General features: G+C 43.6%; 2 protein-coding genes across 2 annotated transcripts; both read left to right on the top strand.

Moving 5' to 3' along the window:
* Nucleotides 1-184: 184 nt before the first annotated feature.
* Nucleotides 185-9222, top strand: LOC306792499 (uncharacterized protein). The gene is made up of 2 exons (XM_079289677.1): nt 185-510; nt 8094-9222. Exons 1-2 carry the CDS (start codon nt 279-281, stop codon nt 8999-9001), a joined length of 1140 nt encoding a protein of 379 aa, XP_079145803.1. The 5' UTR covers nt 185-278; the 3' UTR covers nt 9002-9222.
* A 1363-nt stretch (nt 9223-10585) lies between these two features.
* LOC306792504 (ciliogenesis and planar polarity effector 1-like) lies at nt 10586-12475 on the top strand. The gene is made up of 6 exons (XM_079289683.1): nt 10586-10723; nt 11009-11162; nt 11247-11382; nt 11469-11588; nt 11721-11953; nt 12040-12475. The coding sequence occupies exons 2-6, from the start codon at nt 11082-11084 to the stop codon at nt 12139-12141; spliced, it is 672 nt and encodes a 223-aa protein (XP_079145809.1). The 5' UTR covers nt 10586-10723; nt 11009-11081; the 3' UTR covers nt 12142-12475.
* Nucleotides 12476-22286: the final 9811 nt, after the last annotated feature.

The following is a 22286-nucleotide window of genomic DNA, read 5'->3' as shown; positions in this document are numbered from 1 at the left end:
GTTTAATGAGAGTAAACGGTGTTTTTAACGGAGTTCGTCTGGAGGAAAACTGTTGAGCATTTTCCTAATATGGAGTAGCAAAGCCATGTTAAGTGGCCTGTGCAGTGATGTCACGTGGGAGGATGTGTGCTGTTGTGCGCATGCGCAAAATAAACGGTCAGTGAGTTCCCAGACCAAAGAGACAATGGCGGCTTGCTCTTTTTCTCCCGTGAATGCCAGCTACTAAGAGCTACTAGCTAACCACGTTGGTGACTGGAATAACGGGGATAGCTGCAGGAATGTCTAACGCTACAAAAACTTTATGTGGTTTAGTGAAAATGTCTAAAGTAGACCTGTTGAGATCTTTGGTCAACCAGCGACTAACTGCGGCTGATGAAGATATATTAGGTATGTTTGAAAGAACGATAGCAGAATACGAGGAGGAAATCTATCGTTCAAAAGAGGCGAATAAGCGACAACGGGAACTTCTGGACGCTGTTCTCAACCCCGAAGTCCGGATACAAAGAGCACGTGGGTTCACTTTATTTCTTCTCTCAAACACTGTTCATGCTCCGGCTGATAACTTTCAATGTAGTTTGGAGTGAGACTCTGTTGCAATTCGTCGTTTTCTTCTTCTCCTGATTTAATACCTGCAAACGTGTCGCTTTTCGGCGAAATAAGACGTTTTGAATCAAAATATAGCATCCACGTGAGTGTAGATCCGTAGAGTTTTAATTTTTTTTGGGGGGGGGGGGGGGTCAACTGGCCAGTCAGCGTTCTCAGATTGGAGTGAGACAAGGAGAAAATGTGATGTCGTGATCTTCGCAATAAAACATATTTGATGCGACGTGTCGAGTCTTGGCCAATCAGCGTTAAGATGTCTACACCGTCTTCATTTCCCTCCGTTAAAGTTTAAGTTCCGTTACCGTTCAGACTTGGTGGGTTAAGTTAACGTCCACTGCATGCGGAACTTTGTCAACGGCTAACGCTCATCATTATCAAGATTTAGGAGGAAAAAGCGTAACGTGATGAAACATGAATCACCCTCGCGTTCCGGTTCAGTCCACGCGGTCACTCATTAACGTTACACCGGAACACTGGCGGTTCTGGTTGCAGTTTCTTTTGTTTAACTCAAAGTAGAATGAGGCGATTTCGTGGTGATAACTTGAAACATGAGGCCCAGATACTGATGAGATGATGAGGTCAAAGAGCTTCAGGAAGAGGATGTGAGTGGAGCTGGGCCTGGATAAAGGTGGAGGTCTAAACAGACTTGAAGAGAGAGCAGTACAGCTTCCCGCTGTCAGTGTTTTAAATGCATTGATAAGGCAGGGTATGCTAACTGCAGCCTCTGCTCCAATGAGATGAAGTACAGCAACAAGGGCTCACGTGCCCTCTCATCACACTGCCAGACACTGTTTACTGTAATGACCACAGCCAGTGTACTTCCGGTCCCAACTGTCCCACGTGCAGTTGCTCCCAAAGGCCCTGAAGTAATGAGAGAGAGTTTTAAGGAGCCTGAACATCATGATTTCAACAATGGAGTGGTCTCACCGACGTCACGATCTCCTTAGTTACGAGGTCGGTCGGCCATGTTGGAGTACATACAGAACCTACATGGCGGCGAGTAAACAAGGAAGTGCGGCGAAAATACCATACTTTGAATCACTGGATAGTGCATCAAAGGTTCACTACCTGGCCAAATTGAAGGTTATTGGTAACTTGGATCCCTATACGATGAGTGCAGATGGTTTCAGTGCCGATCCTACTTATCTTCCATCGGTAAACTACGCCAACATCTACACGTATCTCGTGAACACCCCCAGTCCTTACACAGAAGACGAGTTGGCGTGCTACAAAGGGCTCGACGCTTATAATCAGTTTGTCAGTGGATGGGTCCGAGACGTCAAAGCAACGGTCGTCGAGAATTCTCATCTCGTCATTGGAAGAGTAAATATATACAGATCTGGTCAGATATTTAGCAATATTCAATGTTTACTCAGCGCAAACAGACACGTGTGTTTGTTTACATTGTACATGCACGTCATTGTGTGCGTGTGTGTAGGAATTAACTTTAAACTAACCCATAACTTCATCCATCGGTGTGTGTGTATATATATATGATCTGACGTTAAACTCATATCAAGCAATGCTGAGGCTGCATCTCTGTGTTTCGCCTGTTGTACACGCTCGACACGTCTCTGGTACCGACTGCTGTCACGGGCCGATGAAGCTTCGGTAACCTTCTCATGTCCAAGTTTAATTTATATTTCCTTTATTAAATACTGTTCACAAACGAATTAGTAAATAAAATCACTGACCACTTATAAAGTGATCCGCACATACTCTAGTGTACGCCAAATTCCATTCCTTTATATCTCGAGAGATTCGTGACAGCCATTTCTCGCGACGTCGCTTGGATAGCTCCTTCGTGTCATTTCCTTGATGTGTAATGACCGCTGGCAAACGAAAGAATGATTTCTTGTCTCTATCAGCTCTGCTGCCACAACCAAAGACAGCACAAAAGTTCACCACCGATAGGTTATGCGACTCAGCCGTGCATGCCAGTGGCTTTGTGTGTACTCCAACATGGCCGACAGCTAAACTGTGACGTCACACGAGACCACTCCATTGAACCGGATAGAATGCATATTAATTGTAAATAGAAGATATGCCACAATTCTACCGGCTTTACAGTAACAGTGGAAGTTAATATTAAACCATACAGTAACAAGGTTAAATGAAAACGAATCACTTCATTTTGTATAGGCGATGGTTCTCGCTGTTGTAGAAATATGCTTGCGGTATTTACAGGCATTAAACGTATAAGTATTGTGAGGAATTTAAGTTTTAAAGCGCTCCTAGCGATGGATATTATGCGTTACAATCTGTTTACTTGTAGAAGGTTTAAACTAAAGGGAGAGTTACTGAATTTGTTGTGCACTGTGAGAGAAACCAGAGAATTTATGACACCGCCATAAAGTCAGAGAGGGGGGATGTTGCTGAAGAGTTTCTGAGCACAGCCTTCAAGAAAGGGGGTGAATTGGTCAAGGAAGTGGCCGACTGAAGTCCGACGGGTTCAGCCAATCACTGAGCTGATCGATGGGCTAAAGAATGTGTAATATGAGACATTTCAGAGACTTTGGAGGGACAAAGAAACTGTGAATCCCCGGAGATAATCAGACCTCATCTGGACCATGAGGCGGACACACCAGTGTGTCGTGTAAATTCCTTTTGATTTAAACTTCAACCAGCTGATTCGGCCCTGCTTAATGATGGAAGAAAGAGAGCAGGGGGGGAGGGAGCTGCCTCTTCTCCTCTGATGCTTCTTCTCCTCTGGAACAAGGAGGGGGGCTTTTTCCCTTACCTTTTGTTTGAGAAATTTTGAACATAACAGTATTATGTGTGTGTGTGTGCGCTCATTTGCAATAGTGTTGCGTGTGATAGAGCAAAGGTTTGAATCTCCAGGTGAGGCACTCACGCGCTCCCCGTACAAAGAGGGAGCTCTGACACTCATGTGGTAGCTTAAAACTTGTAACTAGTTGTGTTGTGAATCTGGTTAGTCGGTAGGATATTGTGTAGCAACCTGCAGGAACACCACCTTCCCCATCCCTGAGACTCCAGGACTCCCACACACAATGTGACGATATGAATTTTTCATATACCGGTGCACAGCTGAAACAACTTCTGTTGCTCTTCAACAGGCAGCAACATATATTGTTCACCGCTGCGGGTGCTACGATCGGAGCTAGTTGTCTTACCTGTATTGAGTGGGAACCCTAGTCATGGTTTAACTTCTAACTTTGTAACAACAATTCTGATTACAACAATTAACAATCCACAACTAACGCTCTTTAACTGGGCAAAACACCACGACTCAACAGTTTCTGACAGATAAACAATTTGTAGCACGAATAACATTCGTGTACATTTATAAAAATTTCTCCGCCGAACTGCATGCTGGGTAAAGCTCGCCAACAGTCTGCTCACAGCTGTGAGAGGCTCTGTCGCGGTAGTAACGTTACATTAAAGAACAGAAAAGAGCGATGCAGGATGAACAAAGACTGAACAGAAGGTATTTAGGTCAGACACATGCAACGCTGATTACCATAATATGTGTGGTATTTGTCATAAATATAAATAGACGGTGGCAAGAAGCTATAGGCTACATGTAGCGGCTTCTTCTTTAAATTCCATCCACTTGCATAGTACATACCGCCACCTACTGTACCGGAGTGTGCATTTTGAGGGTAACGTTTCTTCACTGTTCTGATAATATAATCGGGGATATATATATCCATCTAAAGAAATAAACCTAAACACCTACTAACAACTAAATCCTACGGTCTAATCTAGTTTCTTTCCATAGAGGGGCTTAGGGCCTAGGGGAATGTAGATGAAGGAAACAGGAAGTGACGGAACGGAAGACACGCCACACAAACTGCTGTTCACCGCCGGTTGACCGGCCGTTATTGAAACGACTCATACATAGTTACAGCCTTAAAAACGAATAGAAGCTGTGGTGCCATAATGCGGTTATAAGGTGGTATTTCAGCTGCAGGACCACTGCATTGAGGCGGAAAAATATACCGTGTTATACCGTGTTGGGAACTAAAGGAGCGTGTTTGGGTTATCGGCATTTAAGAAACTGAATTCTTGACATCAATAGAATTATTAATGTATGTAACAATTATTAATGATTATTAATAACAACGGGGCACCACCCTGCGAACAGGGACCAATAACCAAACGATAAAACTAAGTCTCATAATTAGTAGTCACTCATAATGTCAATAGTCTGCGTATGACTATACATTCAGTGACAGTGAAGGTTTTAAGTTCGAGCACAGGCTACTACATACAGTCTTATCAAATACATATGCACAAGTAATCACAGACGACTGCTCCTTAAAGTATAACAGAGTTTATTAAATCAAAATAATAAGTGATCAAATCAATTAATATTGCAACCAACAAACGTTATCATACAATTTTATATGCCTAAACTAAAGAATGCGTAAAATGGATGAGGGTGTATGTCTGTGTGTGTGTGTGTGTGGGTCTGTGGGTGAAAAGGAAGGAGAGTCTTTTAGCTACCGCTAAAGTAGGGCTGGGCGATATGGCCTAAAAAAAAAATCTCCGATTTTTTTACAAAAAATCCGATTCACGATTTAAATCGATTTTTTTCCCCCAAAATTTTTTGCAGATGACAGAAGCTGTTGAAAACAATTTTTTCTTTTATTTTGTGATGATTTTCCCAAGTAGGTTGATAAAAATAAAGTGCAAACAAAACCTGAACATTGTAGAAAGGTGCCTGTAGTATACAAAAAGTATTTGGTCACTCTTTTGTTTGCCTGAATCATTTAAATATAAAATTAAATTAAACATAACATTAAATGGCATTAAATAGTAGCCTTCCATTGTAAACAACTGTGCAAATGTAACTTTTTACAGTAAGCTTTTCTAACTGAATACACTGATACAAACACAGCATGAAATAAAATGTATGTGACCCTTTAACATTCACATTTTCAAAAGTGCAACATCTGATCTAACATCAACATAACATATTTTGCACAGTAAATAAGTGCATGTAAACAAAATCAAGTGCATTCACAACATAACCAACAGTATTAAACAGTAGTGCATGTTTTTTCTAAATATTTTTTGCCAGGAAGACAAGCCTGTCTACTACCTCTGGCTTCAGGCATGCACGGTGGCATGTAACAATGCCCCCCCCACACACTGAAAAGCCTCTCAGAGGGGGCACTTGTAGCTGGCACAGAGAGGTATTTCTTTGCTAAAGTACTTAGCCTTGGAAAGTTAAGTTGGTGACGCTTCCACCAGTCAAGTGGATCGGTGTCTGGGTCAACCTGCTGGACCACAGGTCAGTTGTTGCGGAGTAGAATGACATCCCCTCCAGCTCCGCAGAGATCCTTTGGCGTGTACTATTGTACAGCCGAGGCAAGGCAACGTCAGAAAAATGTTTACGGCTTGGTAGCACGTACCTGGGGTCCAAAGCTTTGAGAAGGTGAATAAACCCGGCTTTTCCACGGTGTATATGGGCACCATATCTTTTGCGATATACATCGCGACTGCATCCGTGATGGCTTTCCACCGGGCACTCTTCTTCTCATGCGGAGTACAGTTGGTGAATGTCTCCAAAATGCAGTGAAGCTGCTGGCCGCCATTGTTTTAGTTTGTAAACAATGCGCGCGCACTCTACTACGGGAACCCAACGGGGGGGAGGGGTGGGGGCGATTTTCTCGATTTTCAATAAAACACATCGCCTTAAAGCACACATTCGAATTAATCGATTAAATCGATTTATCGCCCAGCCCTACGCTAAAGACTACAAAGATGGCGGCGTCGAGTGCCGCGGGCCAAAAGGGGAGGGGCCTTAAGATACTACAGCTAAACTACCACCAGATGGCAGAGTCGAGTGACTCGGACAAAATGGCGGTGAGACTGCTGTATGTAATCACGTGTGCCGATGCACACATGTGTTGTGAGGCGATCGTTTGAACGGGGTTTCCCCAGGGGCAGAGATAGGAGCTGTGTGTGCGTGTTACGTGAGAGGAGGAAGAAAGGAAAAAAGGAGCGAGAACTCGACGTGCATCACACTTCGGCGTGCGATGTTGTCGGGAGCCTGAGTTTGATGGTTCTATCACGCATAAGTATTCCGCTGTCGTCTTTGAACTGCCGGTAACATATGCCGTGATAAGCCACGCACCTCAGCTCACTCAGAGTCGAGTTAATAAAAAGAGAACTCCCACACGGAGTGGAAGATGATGAATGAAAATAATCCCAAATAAACAGTCATAGCAGTTAATACACTAATACAGCGGAGCTTCTCTGCTCCGTAATGATTGCGCGATATCTCAATATCACGCGACAGTAACTTAAACACGGGAATATCAACATATAAATGAATGGCCTGAATTAAACTTAAGTTAATTTAAGCTAAGCTACACCCAGATGCCAAGAATCTTACTTGTCGATGCGTCGTTGCAACGTTGAATTGTGTTCGTGGCAAAGTGGTCCGTTTCCTCGGCAGGAAGGGGGACAGGGGGAGCTTGCGGGTCGGCGCGGCTTTGCAGCGGGCACTGTGTGTCGCACGGCGTTTGCTGGTGCGGCTTCGGTCCGTTGGCGTGAGCTCGCTCTGGAGCGAAACGCAGACGTGATCTATCCTCGCTGCAGGGAGGGTGATCTAACTTTGGCTGACGGCGTGGTCCGTGCGTCTTACCGGGAATCGTCGGTGAAGGAGGGAGGCTTGGTCGTCTTTCCTTCGCCGGAATGTGTGCACAAAAAGAAAAAGAAGCAAAAAGCAGAGAACGGATCGCTGAAGCGGATTCGTTATCGCGGGCGGAGTGGGCCTTTACTCGGCGTGGAACACGGCTGTTTCGTCCAGCGAAATGGCTTGTGACCTGACAGGGTTTGAGGAGGGGAGAAGGGCCGTTGCTTCCTCGTGGCCAGCGTCGCGCTGGCGGGGAAGCTGGATCGTCTGTGGCCTGGACGGGGGGTCCGGGCGAAGAGAGCGTTTGCGTGCTCCCTAACTCAACCGAGGTCGAAGGGAAAAGCGTGCAGGTCCGGGGCGAAGAGAGTGTTTGCGTGCCTCCTGCTACCCCGGAGGGAATGTTGGAAAAAGCATGGAGGTGTGATCTGCAGGCAGTTTTGTTGAACAGTGGTCGAACCACAGGGGTCCTGGGGTTTCTTGGCTTTCGGCCAATGAGATTGCAGCGGTGCATTCAGGTGACTTCCGGAACCATGGTTTTTTGGGGGGGGGGGAAATTCACACCCTAGTGTGACATTCCTTTGCTCTCCTCAAACTACAAATCAGGATGAAACCTTTGCTTGACAAAGTGAAAGCCTGATTCTCTTTGTTCACAGCACATGTTGAAGCCACATGGTCAGACCCCAACACCGTGAAACCGGTAGTCTTAAAAATACCGTGATATGGATTTTTGGTCATACCGCCCAGCCCTACTTGACTTAATAAATTGTTAATACTTGTAGATCGTCTACCGTAGACTTACAAGACTAATACTAGGAGACTATTTGCTCAATTCTAAAATGTCTTTGTAACCCTTCTGTGTGTGTTTACTGTTTTCCTGCAGACATCCAGCAGCTGTTGTTGGTTAAAGAAGAGGTTCCCTCTGAGCAGCAGGAGTGGAGCTCCAGTCTGGACCAGGAGGACCCAGAGCCCCCACACATGAAAGAAGAACAGGAGGAACTCTGCACCAGTCAGGAAGGAGAGCAGCTTCAAGGTCTGGAGGAGGCCGATGTCAAGTTCTCATTCACTCCTGTGAAGAGTGAAGATGAAGAAGAGGAAGCTCAGTCCTCACAGCTTCATCAAAGACAAACTAAACAGATGGGAACAGAAGCTGATGGAGAGGACTGTGGAGGACCAGAACCAGACAGGAACTTGGATCCAGATAGACATCCAGAACCAGATACTGATGAGAAGCCTGGAGACTCTTCTGACACTGATGAGGGTGCTGATGGGAAGAAGACCAGAGAACCTCAGTCAGGTTTAAACTATGTGAAACCTGATGAAGTCCGTGTCACTGATTCACGATGTAGCGCTGGTGAAAAACATTTTAGATGCTCTGAGTGTGAGAAAACATTTGGCAATAGTCAAAATTTGAAGAGACACATGAGAACCCACACAGTAGAAAAGCCTTTCAGCTGCTCAGTCTGTAAGAAATCTTTTAACGTGCGTTCAACTTTACAGATACACATGAGAACCCACACAGGAGAAAAACCTTTCAGCTGCTCAGTCTGTAAGAAATCTTTTAACGTGCGTTCAACTTTACAGAGACACATGAGAACCCACACAGGAGAAAAACCTTTCAGCTGCTCAGTCTGTAAGAAATCTTTTAACGTGCGTTCACATTTACAGAGCCACATGAGAACCCACACAGGAGAAAAGCCTTTCAGCTGCTCAGTCTGTAAGAGATCTTTTAACCAGCGTTCAGCTTTACAGAGACACATGAGAACCCACACAGGAAACAATCCCCTTTAGCTGTTGTGGTTGCAGTAAAGTTTCCGTTTGTGATAAAAGCTTTCAGCACGAGTCACCTCTGAAGTGACACATGATTAACCGCGGTTCAACTACACTGATTTCAATACAAAAAGTTATTCACTGAATGAGTTCCAACTGTACAGTTTGAAATAGTTTTGATGATTATATTGATGATTGATTTGATGGTAATGTAAGTTTAAGATGATGGTTTTACCTGCATCTGTGCACAGTAGATTGTATTCAAATGATTTCATCAATAAAAAGTAAAAGGTTTGTGTATTTCACTGGTTCATACAGTTGTACATAGCACACTTTGTTCGTCAGGATTAAATCCATCAGTGACTGGAGTGTGACTCAATAGTCCTTTATCTTACTTGTTTGCACTCTTTGCTGCTGCCATTACTGGTATAAAATTGTCATCTTGTCTGTCACAAACTCATAAAAAGGTTCTGAGATAAAGCAATCTACACATTCTTTGGAGTCACAAACCAACAACATCCTTATCTCGATCTATAGTTCCTTCCAGTTGATCAACAGGCCGACGCATTCCTGAATGTGTTCACCACTTGTGTGATCAGGCATCCTTCAGTATTGACATGCTTGCGTGTTATGATTGGTGATTGACAAATTGAGACAATTGGAAATACTGTTCTACTTCATTCAGTGATTAATTAGCTATTGCAATACACAAACTAGTGCTCACAAGTGTTCAGGGGACAGGCTAAGGTGATAGTATTGTGTTTAAAAAACATTTTGGGTTTTTAGTCTATTTTTAAGCTTTTGCCCTGCGTGTTCTTGCCATGTGTTCCTCAGTCATGTCCTATTTGGCTGTGTAAAGACTGTTTACTATGAATAATATCCATTCACACATGCAGAGGGCCTAAAAGGTAGTGCAAAGGTAATTAAATACCAGCAGGGGCCTGGGGTCAAACCTAATATCTCTCTGTAACAAGCCAATAAGAGAGCTTAGTTCGCACAACGCAAAGCATGTTAACAGTGAAGAGGACCACTTACTGCACACAAACATTCGGATAGTTAATAGGCCTGCATGTTCCTCACAGAACATTGACCTTGTGTAGAGATATCTGCAATAGCTCAGAGGCAAAGTACACAAAAACCTTTTATCGGCCTCCCGCCCATTATCTACCAAAGTGATCTCTTCTGCTCTAGTCAGAACTGGCTTCCATGTGAACTCAAACACTTTGCTTTGCACATACTGACAGTAATGTCTTTTGCAGCGTTGCCATCTGCTGGCAAAAGTGCAGCAATATTCTGAGGCGTCTGTGAATGTGCAGGGCTCTACACTAGCTAGGTGTTGTTGTTATTGTCACGAGTCTTTTTGGAGTATTGACATTGAACATACAGACATTTGCAGAAAGATAATGGGGCAGAGTTTTCAGCCTTTGAGTATTATGTTTGAATGCTACTGCCTTCATTCATTCCGTTTTTGCATCCCATAATGTTGTATGACAGGGCCTGCCCTGAACCTCCCCATGTGTGTGTGTGTGTGTGTGTGTGTGTTACATCTACGTTCCTACGGCAACGCATTGAAGCTTCCTCCGAGAGGATCATGGGAAATAATTCTGGACGCTGAAGCGGAGGGAGTTTCGAAATATGTCACGATTATCCGCGGTATAATAAAGCCAAAGTTATATTTAACATTTCCGCAACACATGATGTGAGCATTTAAACAGTTGACTACCCGATGATTAAAGTGCTCAGGTAAGTCTTTCTTTGGGGGCCAATGCTCCGCGCAGTGAGCAAAACGAGCTAGGTAGCTAATGCTAGTTAGCGGCATGGTCAACATAACATGGTTGTTGTTGTTGCTTCTAACAATGTTTATGTCACGTGATGCCGTAAACATATAACGATTCCGTCGCATATTCAAGAGTGATATTTCTAAGTAACAGTCTGCAGGATGTTCACATTTAGCACATGCATGTTTTTACTTGTCAGCTAACGTTAACTTAACATTTAACGCTAACCTACGTCGCCTCGCTTGTCTAGTGGGATCCTGCAACCTCGATGAACCCCTGCTGAGTGCACAATAAGAAGGAAGAACTGATGCTGTCATTCAAACATGGATCTAAAGCTGGAGGTTGTTTTGTCATCCAGCATCAAACGGAAGAAACCATGGCCGCGATTCTGTTGGCTTGGGAAGGTGAGGACAGTATCAGCCAGAGACATTTAAACATATCCATGTGAGAGAAACACAACTGTGAATCTGTGTCATGTCACTCTTCAGGAGAAGGAGTCTGTGTTCCTGTTAGATGACAGGCGGATTAGTGAGATCAACATGATGTCTGGTCGCACCAAGAAGAGGACTCCTAAACTCCATCCTCTGCTCAACAGTGTGGTGACTATGGCTTCATCCCACAATGGTGAGTACAATCTGCAAACTATAAAGCAAAGCGCATGTCACCTGTCAATTGTGAGAATACATTACTTGTCTCTTGCTGTTTTTCAGGTATGTGGCTTTGTGGACTTTTGGTCTCAGGAGAGCTTTTTCTGTGGAACAGGGATAAAGACTTGTTGAAGACTGCTGCAGCAGTCCCACAAGTAGTTCAAGTGATTACTGACGTTCAGGGTATGCACATTACTTGTATGTTATGTACATGCATTGTATTATCTCTACTGTGAGCCTGTAACATACAGTGACTTCCAGTTAATTCAATGTTAAACCTTCAATGAATGGACTTATGTGTGTATGTTTTCTCAGGGAACGCTATGCGACTGTCGCTCCAGGTTTCAGACGACGGGATGCGCGTCTTCCTGGTAGCCATAACAGGCCAAGTGTTCCTGTGGGAGTGTGTGGATGTCAGGGATTTGACTGGGGTACGAGATGGCGCAGTCAAGGGACACTGGGCACATATACAGCCCCTTGAAGACTCCATTCTGCCTTCCTCACAAGACAAAGAAGCATCCCAACACACTATTTTCATCAAAACAGAGGTCTGTATACTCTGTAGAATCATGTCATGTTTCCGTAAATGATGCCGTTTTTTCAGACCTGCACTCCATTTCTTGTTTTCTCTCAGGTGATGGGTGATGCCTGCTTATCAGCCTTTGTGAGAATGTTGTACATTTTAAAGTTAAATGCATCAGTCTGGTGCACTCTGAGACCAACATCAAGAACATGAACATAATTCATGCTGAAAGTAACGCAGTTTAAACTGACAAATGCTGGAAGGACAGCTGGCAAGAAATCACTAACTGTCATTCTGTAAATTAACCGATTTATAATATCACTGCTTCATCTATAACGCGATAGATCTGACAATAATAACACGTGTATTCACGTTAATGTTTTACTTTGATGTATTCTTATTCTTTCAGCTGAGACCCCAGCGATGTGAAACAGACTTTTGGGCAAATAAATAAAAATATATATAAATATAATTCTAAGCAGGAAGGAAGTTTCCTTCCATAACTTAAAATCACCCACACCAAACATTAAAGTAGCCGGAGACTGTGAGACACGACTCAAGAAGCCGACACACGTCAGTGAATGTGTGATGAGAGAATATTTACACATTTCTTTTCTATTTACTCCCAAGTCTGTTTCACACCACTAAGGCTACAGCTGAAAGAACAAGGCTAAAATATCGTCATACACGCCATGAAAACACATCTGCAACACATTCATTTACCATAATACACACATGTACTTATAGTCAGATCTATCCTGCTCTAAATGAAGCAGTGATGTCATAAATCTGTTAATTTACTAATTCACACAGTCTGAGATTTATTGCCAGCCGTCTTTTTTTGCATTTGTCAGTTTAAACTGTGATTATGTAATATTCATTAACGGCCCACGTGCCGAGCTCTGATTGGTCAGTGTGTATTTGAAGAAAATGAATTAAATCACACGTTGCTGAGGGAGCAGAGGGGCAGAAAACGGTCTGAAGGCAATTCATTGGTGATATTTTGTCTTCAATAAATAAATGTTGGAAAACAATCACTTGAGTCGTCTCGTTCCATGACCCACAACTGTTACATATGTACAGATGGAAGGTAACTGAAGATAGGAGTAATGATATACTTTTGTATTAGTTTAAGGGGCTTTTGTTACCCACCAAGTTGCAGCGGAACCGAATGTTCCTCGTAGAACCTGTCTGAATGGACTTTTATCTGTTCACCTTGTCTTCTGGATGGTTCTCCTCTGACTCATCTCCCGAGTCAAAACCACACCCATAATGCATTGCTGGTGAAATCCAGGGAACTGCCATTACATGTGAGGAGAACTGAGTTAGCACTATCACACTGGATTAGAATTCAGGGTGGATTTAACGGAAATATAGCATCGACTGTCCTGTACAATGGTTGGGAGTACTCGACATTCTCTGGTAAAAGCTTTGGATGGGACATCTTGGCAGGACATTTGGAATTATGACAATAAGGGTAGAAATTACAACAACATTCAGACATCAGTCAGTGAGAAGTGATGGAAGTAAAAAGTAGAAAAGAAGATGTTACTTTCAGATTAAGGTTCGGACATACAGGACTCAATGACACATTATACACATCATGAAAAAGACAGAGTGGGATAAATGTGAGATATGCAACTGTAAAGAAACTGTAGAACATGTGCTGATAGAGTGGAGGAAGTTCAGGGTGGAAAGAGAGACTGAAGAACAGAGTGGTAGATACAGGAAGGGAGTGGAGCATGAAAGGACTGTTAGAGACAGGGGACAAACAAGTTCAGCTTAAAAGGGCTTTATTTAACATTTTGAATGGAACGGGTTAAAAAGCCAGAATATGACTGCAATATGAAGTTTATTTCTAATTGTTTCATTATATTTATAAATACCATTATTATTGCGTTTAAATGATAACTGTCATAAAGTCATGTTACACACTCCGGTCCAGTAGGTGGCGCCTTACACATTGGTTTGTAGTCCGCCATTAAAGTGAAAGAAGAAGAAGGAGGAGAGGAAGAAGAAGAGTACTAATCTCCTGGCAGCCTATAAAGCTGTTGAAGTTAGCTTAGCATGCTACCTGGAAACAGACGGACGGGGACGGAAGTGACCAACACAGCGCTAGTCAGAGTTTAATGAGAGTAAACGGTGTTTTTAACGGAGTTCGTCTGGAGGAAAACTGTTGAGCATTTTCCTAATATGGAGTAGCAAAGCCATGTTAAGTGGCCTGTGCAGTGATGTCACGTGGGAGGATGTGTGCTGTTGTGCGCATGCGCAAAATAAACGGTCAGTGAGTTCCCAGACCAAAGAGACAATGGCGGCTTGCTCTTTTTCTCCCGTGAATGCTAGCTACTAAGAGCTACTAGCTAACCACTTTGGTGACTGGAATAACGGGGATAGCTGCAGGAATGTCTAACGCTACAAAAACTTTATGTGGTTTAGTGAAAATGTCTAAAGTAGACCTGTTGAGATCTTTGGTCAACCAGCGACTAACTGCGGCTGATGAAGATATATTAGGTATGTTTGAAAGAACGATAGCAGAATGGAGTGGTCTCGTGTGACGTCACAGTTTAGCTGTCGGCCATGTTGGAGTACATGTTGGAGTACACACAGCCACTGGCATGCACGGCTGAGTCGCAGAACCTATCGATCATGGTGAACTTTTGTGCTGTCTTTGGTTGTGGCAGCAGAGCTGATAGAGACAAGAAATCATTCTTTCGTTTGCCAGCGGTCATTACACATCAAGGAAATGACACGAAGGAGCTATCCAAGCGACGTCGCGAGAAATGTCTGTCACGCATCTCTCGAGATATAAAGGAATGGAATTTGGCGTACACTAGAGTATGTGCGGATCACTTTATAAGTGGTCAGTGATTTTATTTGCAAATTCGTTTGTGAACAGTATTTAATAAAGGAAATATAAATTAAACTTGGACATGAGAAGGTTACCGAAGCTTCATCGGCCCGTGACAGCAGTCGGTACCAGAGACGTGTCGAGCGTGTACAACAGGCGAAACACAGAGATGCAGCCTCAGCATTGCTTGATATGAGTTTAACGTCGTATCATGTATATATATATATGTGTATATATATATATATATGTGTGGGGGGGGGATGAAGTTAGGAGTTAGTTGAAAGTGAATTCCTACACACACGCACACAATGACATGCACGTACAATGTAAACAAACACACGTGTCTGTTTGCGCTGAGTAAACATTGAATATTGCTAAATATCGGACCAGATCTGTATATATTTACCCTTCCAATGACGAGATGAGAATTCTCGACGACCGTTGCTTTGACGTCTCGGACCCATCCACTGACAAACTGATTATAAGCGTCGAGCCCTTTCTAGCACTCCAACTCGTCTTTCGTGTAAGGACTGGGGGTGTTCACGAGATACGTGTAGATGTTGGCGTAGTTTACCGATGGAAGATTAGTAGGATCGGCACTGAAACGATCTGCACTCATCGTATAAGGATCCAAGTTACCAATAACCTTCAATTTGGCCAGGTAGCGAACCTTTGATGCACTATCCAGTGATTCAAAGTATTGTATTTTCGCCGCACTTCCTTGTTTACTCGCCGCCATGGAGGATCTGTATGTACTCCAACATGGCCGACCGACCTCGTAACTAAGGAGATCGTGACGTCAGTGAGACCACTCCATACGAGGAGGAAATCTATCGTTCAAAAGAGGCGAATAAGCGACAACGGGAACTTCTGGACGCTGTTCTCAACCCCGAAGTCCGGATACAAAGAGCACGTGGGTTCACTTTATTTCTTCTCTCAAACACTGTTCATGCTCCGGCTGATAACTTTCAATGTAGTTTGGAGTGAGACTCTGTTGCAATTCGTCGTTTTCTTCTTCTCCTGATTTAATACCTGCAAACGTGTCGCTTTTCGGCGAAATAAGACGTTTTGAATCAAAATATAGCATCCACGTGAGTGTAGCTCCGTAGAGTTTTTATTTTTTTTTGGGGGGGGGTCAACTGGCCAGTCAGCGTTCTCAGATTGGAGTGAGACAAGGAGAAAATGTGATCTTCGCAATAAAACATATTTGATGCGACGTGTCGAGTCTTGGCCAATCAGCGTTAAGATGTCTACACCGTCTTCATTTCCCTCCGTTAAAGTTTAAGTTCCGTTACCGTTCAGACTTGGTGGGTTAAGTTAACGTCCACTGCATGCGGAACTTTGTCAACGGCTAACGCTCATCATTATCAAGATTTAGGAGGAAAAAGCGTAACGTGATGAAACATGAATCACCCTCGCATTCCGGTTCAGTCCACGCGGTCACTCATTAACGTTAAACCGGAACACCGGCGGTTCTGGTTGCAGTTTCTTTTGTTTAACTCAAAGTAGAATGAGGCGATTTCGTGGTGATAACTTGAAACATGAGGCCCAGATACTGATGAGATGATGAGGTCAAAGAGCTTCAGGAAGAGGATGTGAGTGGAGCTGGGCCTGGATAAAGGTGGAGGTCTAAACAGACTTGAAGAGAGAGCAGTACAGCTTCCCGCTGTCAGTGTTTTAAATGCATTGATAAGGCAGGGTATGCTAACTGCAGCCTCTGCTCCAATGAGATGAAGTACAGCAACAAGGGCCCACGTGCCCTCTCATCACACTGCCAGACACTGTTCACTGTAATGACCACAGCCAGTGTACTTCCGGTCCCAACTGTCCCACGTGCAGTTGCTCCCAAAGGCCCTGAAGTAATGAGAGAGAGTGTTAAGGAGCCTGAACCATCATGATTTCAACAATTGAACCGGATAGAATGCATATTAATTGTAAATAGAAGATATGCCACAATTCTACCGGCTTTACAGTAACAGTGGAAGTTAATATTAAACCATACAGTAACAGGGTTAAATGAAAACTAATCACTTCATTTTGTATAGGCGATGGTTCTCGCTGTTGTAGAAATATGCTTGCGGTATTTACAGGCATTAAACGTATAAGTATTGTGAGGAATTTAAGTTTTAAAGCGCTCCTAGCGATGGATATTATGCGTTACAATCTGTTTACTTGTAGAAGGTTTAAACTAAAGGGAGAGTTACTGAATTTGTTGTGCACTGTGAGAGAAACCAGAGAATTTATGACACCGCCATAAAGTCAGAGAGGGGGGATGTTGCTGAAGAGTTTCTGAGCACAGCCTTCAAGAAAGGGGGTGAATTGGTCAAGGAAGTGGCCGACTGAAGTCCGACGGGTTCAGCCAATCACTGAGCTGATCGATGGGCTAAAGAATGTGTAATATGAGACATTTCAGAGACTTTGGAGGGACAAAGAAACTGTGAATCCCCGGAGATAATCAGACCTCATCTGGACCATGAGGCGGACACACCAGTGTGTCGTGTAAATTCCTTTTGATTTAAACTTCAACCAGCTGATTCGGCCCTGCTTAATGATGGAAGAAAGAGAGCAGGGGGGGAGGGAGCTGCCTCTTCTCCTCTGATGCTTCTTCTCCTCTGGAACAAGGAGGGGGGCTTTTTCCCTTACCTTTTGTTTGAGAAATTTTGAACATAACAGTAGTATGTGTGTGTGTGTGCGCTCATTTGCAATAGTGTTGCGTGTGATGGAGCAAAGGTTTGAATCTCCGGGTGAGGCACTCACGCGCTCCCCGTACAAAGAGGGAGCTCTGACACTCATGTGGTAGCTTAAAACTTGTAACTAGTTGTGTTGTGAATCGGGTTAGTCGGTAGGATATTGTGTAGCAACCTGCAGGAACACCACCTTCCCCATCCCTGAGACTCCAGGACTCCCACACACAATGTGACGATATGAATTTTTCATATACCGGTGCACAGCTGAAACAACTTCTGTTGCTCTTCAACAGGCAGCAACATATATTGTTCACCGCTGCGGGTGCTACGATCGGAGCTAGTTGTCTTACCTGTATTGAGTGGGAACCCTAGTCATGGTTTAACTTCTAACTTTGTAACAACAATTCTGATTACAACAATTAACAACCCACAACTAACGCTCTTTAGCTGGGCAAAACACCACGACTCAACAGTTTCTGACAGATAAACAATTTGTAGCACGAATAACATTCGTGTACATTTATAAAAATTTCTCCGCCGAACTGCATGCTGGGTAAAGCTCGCCAACAGTCTGCTCACAGCTGTGAGAGGCTCTGTCGCGGTAGTAACGTTACATTAAAGAACAGAAAAGAGCGATGCAGGATGAACAAAGACTGAACAGAAGGTATTTAGGTCAGACACATATGCAACGCTGATTACCATAATATGTGTGGTATTTGTCATAAATATAAATAGACGGTGACAAGAAGCTATAGGCTACATGTAGCGGCTTCTTCTTTAAATTCCAGCCATTTGCATAGTACATACTGTACCGGAGTGTGCATTTTGAGGGTAATGTTTCTTCACTGTTCTAATAATATAATCAGGGATATACCTACTAACAACTAAATCCTACGGTCTAATCCAGTTTCTTTCCATAGAGGGGCTTAGGGCCTAGGGCAGGGATTCCCAAAGTGGGGTGCGCGAGCTGCCTCTAGGGGGTGCGCGAGAGGAAAAGTGTAATGGCGGTCTGATGGTGTAATAATATTAAATATTAAAAAAAAATGTAATTTTAATTTAAAAACTGTCAGGTGGGACATCTGAAGCTATCAGTCGTAAAAGAGGAGAGGGACAGAGAGAGAGAGGAATCGGAGGCGAGGGGAACGGAGAGGTGCAGCACAGACAAATCGGGAGCACATCGGCCCATCGCGGAGTCAAGGTGAAAAAGAGGAAACGAGAGTGAGCATCAGACTGGGAAAAAAAGAGGAAATATGATGAAAAGTATCTGTGTCTGGGCTTCACTTGGATTGGCAACGCAGATTGCCCAAAGCCACAGTGCGTGGTGTGCAGTGAGGTTCTGGCTAACAGTCTGAAGCTCTTATTTACGTCGCCACCTGAACACCAAGCATGCCAGTGCAAGTCAAAAGCCCCTTACATTGTTTATATCGAAATTGGAGGAGTTACAAAACAGCCAAAAACAACTGCAGTCTCATTCATATGTTGGGTCTATAAATGACGCACTACGGACTTCATATCTGGTTACAGAATAGCGAGAGAGGGGCTACCGCACACAATCGCCGAAGACGTGAGCTTGCCAGCTGCCAGAGAGATGGTGGAATGTATGATTGGGGGGAAAGAAGCAAAAAAGTTGGACATGATCCCGGTGTCCAACAACACTGTGTCGCGCCGCATCGATGCTTTGTCCGAAGACATCCTGGCTACATTAGTCGCTCATTAATTGTAAATTAAATGTGATAATCTGCCTCTGAGCCTGTGCGTGTGTCCTCGCATCCGTATTGCTCTTTAAAAGTGACGCCTTGTGTCACTGAAAGATATTGAAACTTTGTTGCAGTGTTTCAGGGCGTTTTCACACCTTCAGTTCATTTGCTTTGTTCCGATTCAGGGATTAATATGATACAATGTTGCAGTTGCTCCTTTGTTCGGTTTGTGTTCACACTGCAACATTTAACAGCGGACTAAATCTTGAAAACAAACGCCACGCGCGAGCAAACTGTTCTCTCATTGGTCCGATTCTTATGCGGCTATGAAGGCTTAAAAGGCTCTGTTGCTTCTTTTTTTTTTTTTTTATTATTAAGGGGGGGGGGGGGGTGCGCGAACCCAGTCGGGATGTAGAAGGGGGTGCGCGGCCTAAAAAGTTTGGGAACCGCTGGCCTAGGGGAATGTAGATGAAGGAAACAGGAAGTGACGGAACGGAAGACACGCCACACAAACTGCTGTTCACCGCCGGTTGACCGGCCGTTCTTGTGTTAGTTTACGGCGTGAATTAATTAATGCATTAAGCCAGTGGCGGGCCATCCTATAATGACGTCAGCATTACATGCCGCTCAGTGTCCATGTACAGGCTATGACTATCGTGAAATCAAACTTAACAGCCAACCAGCAGAGGCTGATGAGTAGTGAATCACATCACGTGATGCAGATAATCCAATCAAAATGCATTCTGACTGAGTTGAGCTGCACCATGATAGTGGGTGCTGAGCCGAGGAATGACTGCAGCGCAGTACGCTCAACTTTCAAGTGGTGTAAAGTAAAGTCCCGTCTTAATCTCTTTGGCTCTTGTCATTAAGGAATGACAGTGGATTCCACAGCCAGACCAGCTGAGAACATTATATTTTCCTGAATTTAGGCTTTTGCATTTTCTAAATGCTCGAGCGTTATTCAAACGACTCATACATAGTTACAGCCTTAAAAACGAATAGAAGCTGTGGCGCCATAATGTGGTTATAAGGTGGTATTTCAGCTGCAGGACCACTGCATTGAGGCGGAAAAATATACCGTGATATACCGTGAAACCGGTAGTCTTAAAAATACCGTGATATGGATTTTTGGTCATACCGCCCAGCCCTACTTGACTTAATAAATTGTTAATACTTGTAGATCGTCTACCGTAGACTTACAAGACTAATACTAGGAGACTATTTGCTCAATTCTAAAATGTCTTTGTAACCCCTCTGTGTGTGTTTACCGTTTTCCTGCAGACATCCAGCAGCTGTTGTTGGTTAAAGAAGAGGTTCCCTCTGAGCAGCAGAAGTGGAGCTCCAGTCTGGACCAGGAGGACCCAGAGCCCCCACACATGAAAGAAGAACAGGAGAAACTCTGCACCAGTCAGGAAGGAGAGCAGCTTCAAGGTCTGGAGGAGGCTGATGTCAAGTTCTCATTCACTCCTGTGACGAGTGAAGATGAAGAAGAGGAAGCTCAGTCCTCACAGCTTCATCAAAGACAAACTAAACAGATGGGAACAGAAGCTGATGGAGAGGACTGTGGAGGACCAGAACCAGACAGGAACTTGGATCCAGATAGACATCCAGAACCAGATACTGATGAGAAGACTGGAGACTCTTCTGACACTGATGAGGGTGGTGATGGGAAGAAGACCAGAGAACCTCAGTCAGGTTTAAACTATGTGAAACCTGATGAAGTCCGTGTCACTGATTCAAGATGTAGCGCTGGTGAAAAACATTTTAGATGCTCTGAGTGTGAGAAAACATTTGGCAATAGTCAAAATCTGAAGAGACACATGAGAACCCACACAGGAGAAAAACCTTTCAGCTGCTCAGTCTGTAAGAAATCTTTTAACGAGCGTTCAACTTTACAGAAACACATGAGAATCCACACAGGAGAAAAACCTTTCAGCTGCTCAGTCTGTAAGAAATCTTTTAACGAGCGTTCAACTTTACAGATACACATGAGAACCCACACAGGAGAAAAACCTTTCAGCTGCTCAGTCTGTAAGAAATCTTTTAACCAGCGTTCACATTTACAGAAACACATGAGAACCCACACAGGAGAAAAGCCTTTCAGCTGCTCAGTCTGTAAGAAATCTTTTAACGAGCGTTCACATTTACAGAGACACATGAGAACCCACACAGGAAACAATCCCCTTTAGCTGTTGTGGTTGCAGTAAAGTTTCCGTTTGTGATAAAAGCTTTCAGCACGAGTCACCTCTGAAGTGACACATGATTAACCGCGGTTCAACTACACTGATTTCAATACAAAAAGTTATTCACTGAATGAGCGCCAACTGTACAGTTTGAAATAGTTTTGATGATTATATTGATGATTGATTTGATGGTAATGTAAGTTTAAGACGATGGTTTTACCTGCATCTGTGCACAGTAGATTGTATTCAAATGATTTCATCAATAAAAAGTAAAAGGTTTGTGTATTTCACTGGTTCATACAGTTGTACATAGCACACTTTGTTCATCAGGATTAAATCCATCAGTGACTGGAGTGTGACTCAATAGTCCTTTATCTTACTTGTTTGCACTCTTTGCTGCTGCCATTACTGGTATAAAATTGTCATCTTGTCTGTCACAAACTCATAAAAAGGTCCTGAGATAAAGCAATCTACACATTCTTTGGAGTCACAAACCAACAACATCCTTATCTCGATCTATAGTTCCTTCCAGTTGATCAACAGGCCGACACATTCCTGAATGTGTTCACCACTTTTCGATACTTTTTTAGATTGCCGGTGGCTTTTCTTGATCGTACCATCATCTTATCCTAATCGTTGTGCTCCCCAGGCCTCTTGTTCATGTGTATGAGCACTTTTACCAGCTCAACTTTAGGTAACCATGAAACAGGCCCCACCTTTGACTTTATCACACAGCTCCAACACAATATATCGGGATTGGTGCGGCAGCAAAGGGGTTGGACCTGATCACACCCGGCCCTCATACATTGTGTTACATAATGCTGTTTGGAAAATACGAAATGCTAAAAATAGTGCGGAATGAAAGAAATCTATAGAGATTAAAACAATAAATAAAATGTCAGTGAATCAAAAGACATCAAGCTCAGTGTTGCAGATCAATCAA

The sequence above is a fragment of the Melanostigma gelatinosum genome (assembly GCF_949748355.1).
Source record: "Melanostigma gelatinosum genome assembly, chromosome: 18".
NCBI classification, from domain to species: Eukaryota; Metazoa; Chordata; class Actinopteri; order Perciformes; family Zoarcidae; genus Melanostigma; species Melanostigma gelatinosum.
Note: the sequence above shows the minus strand (reverse complement) of the source record. Positions and strands in the feature narration are given on the sequence as shown.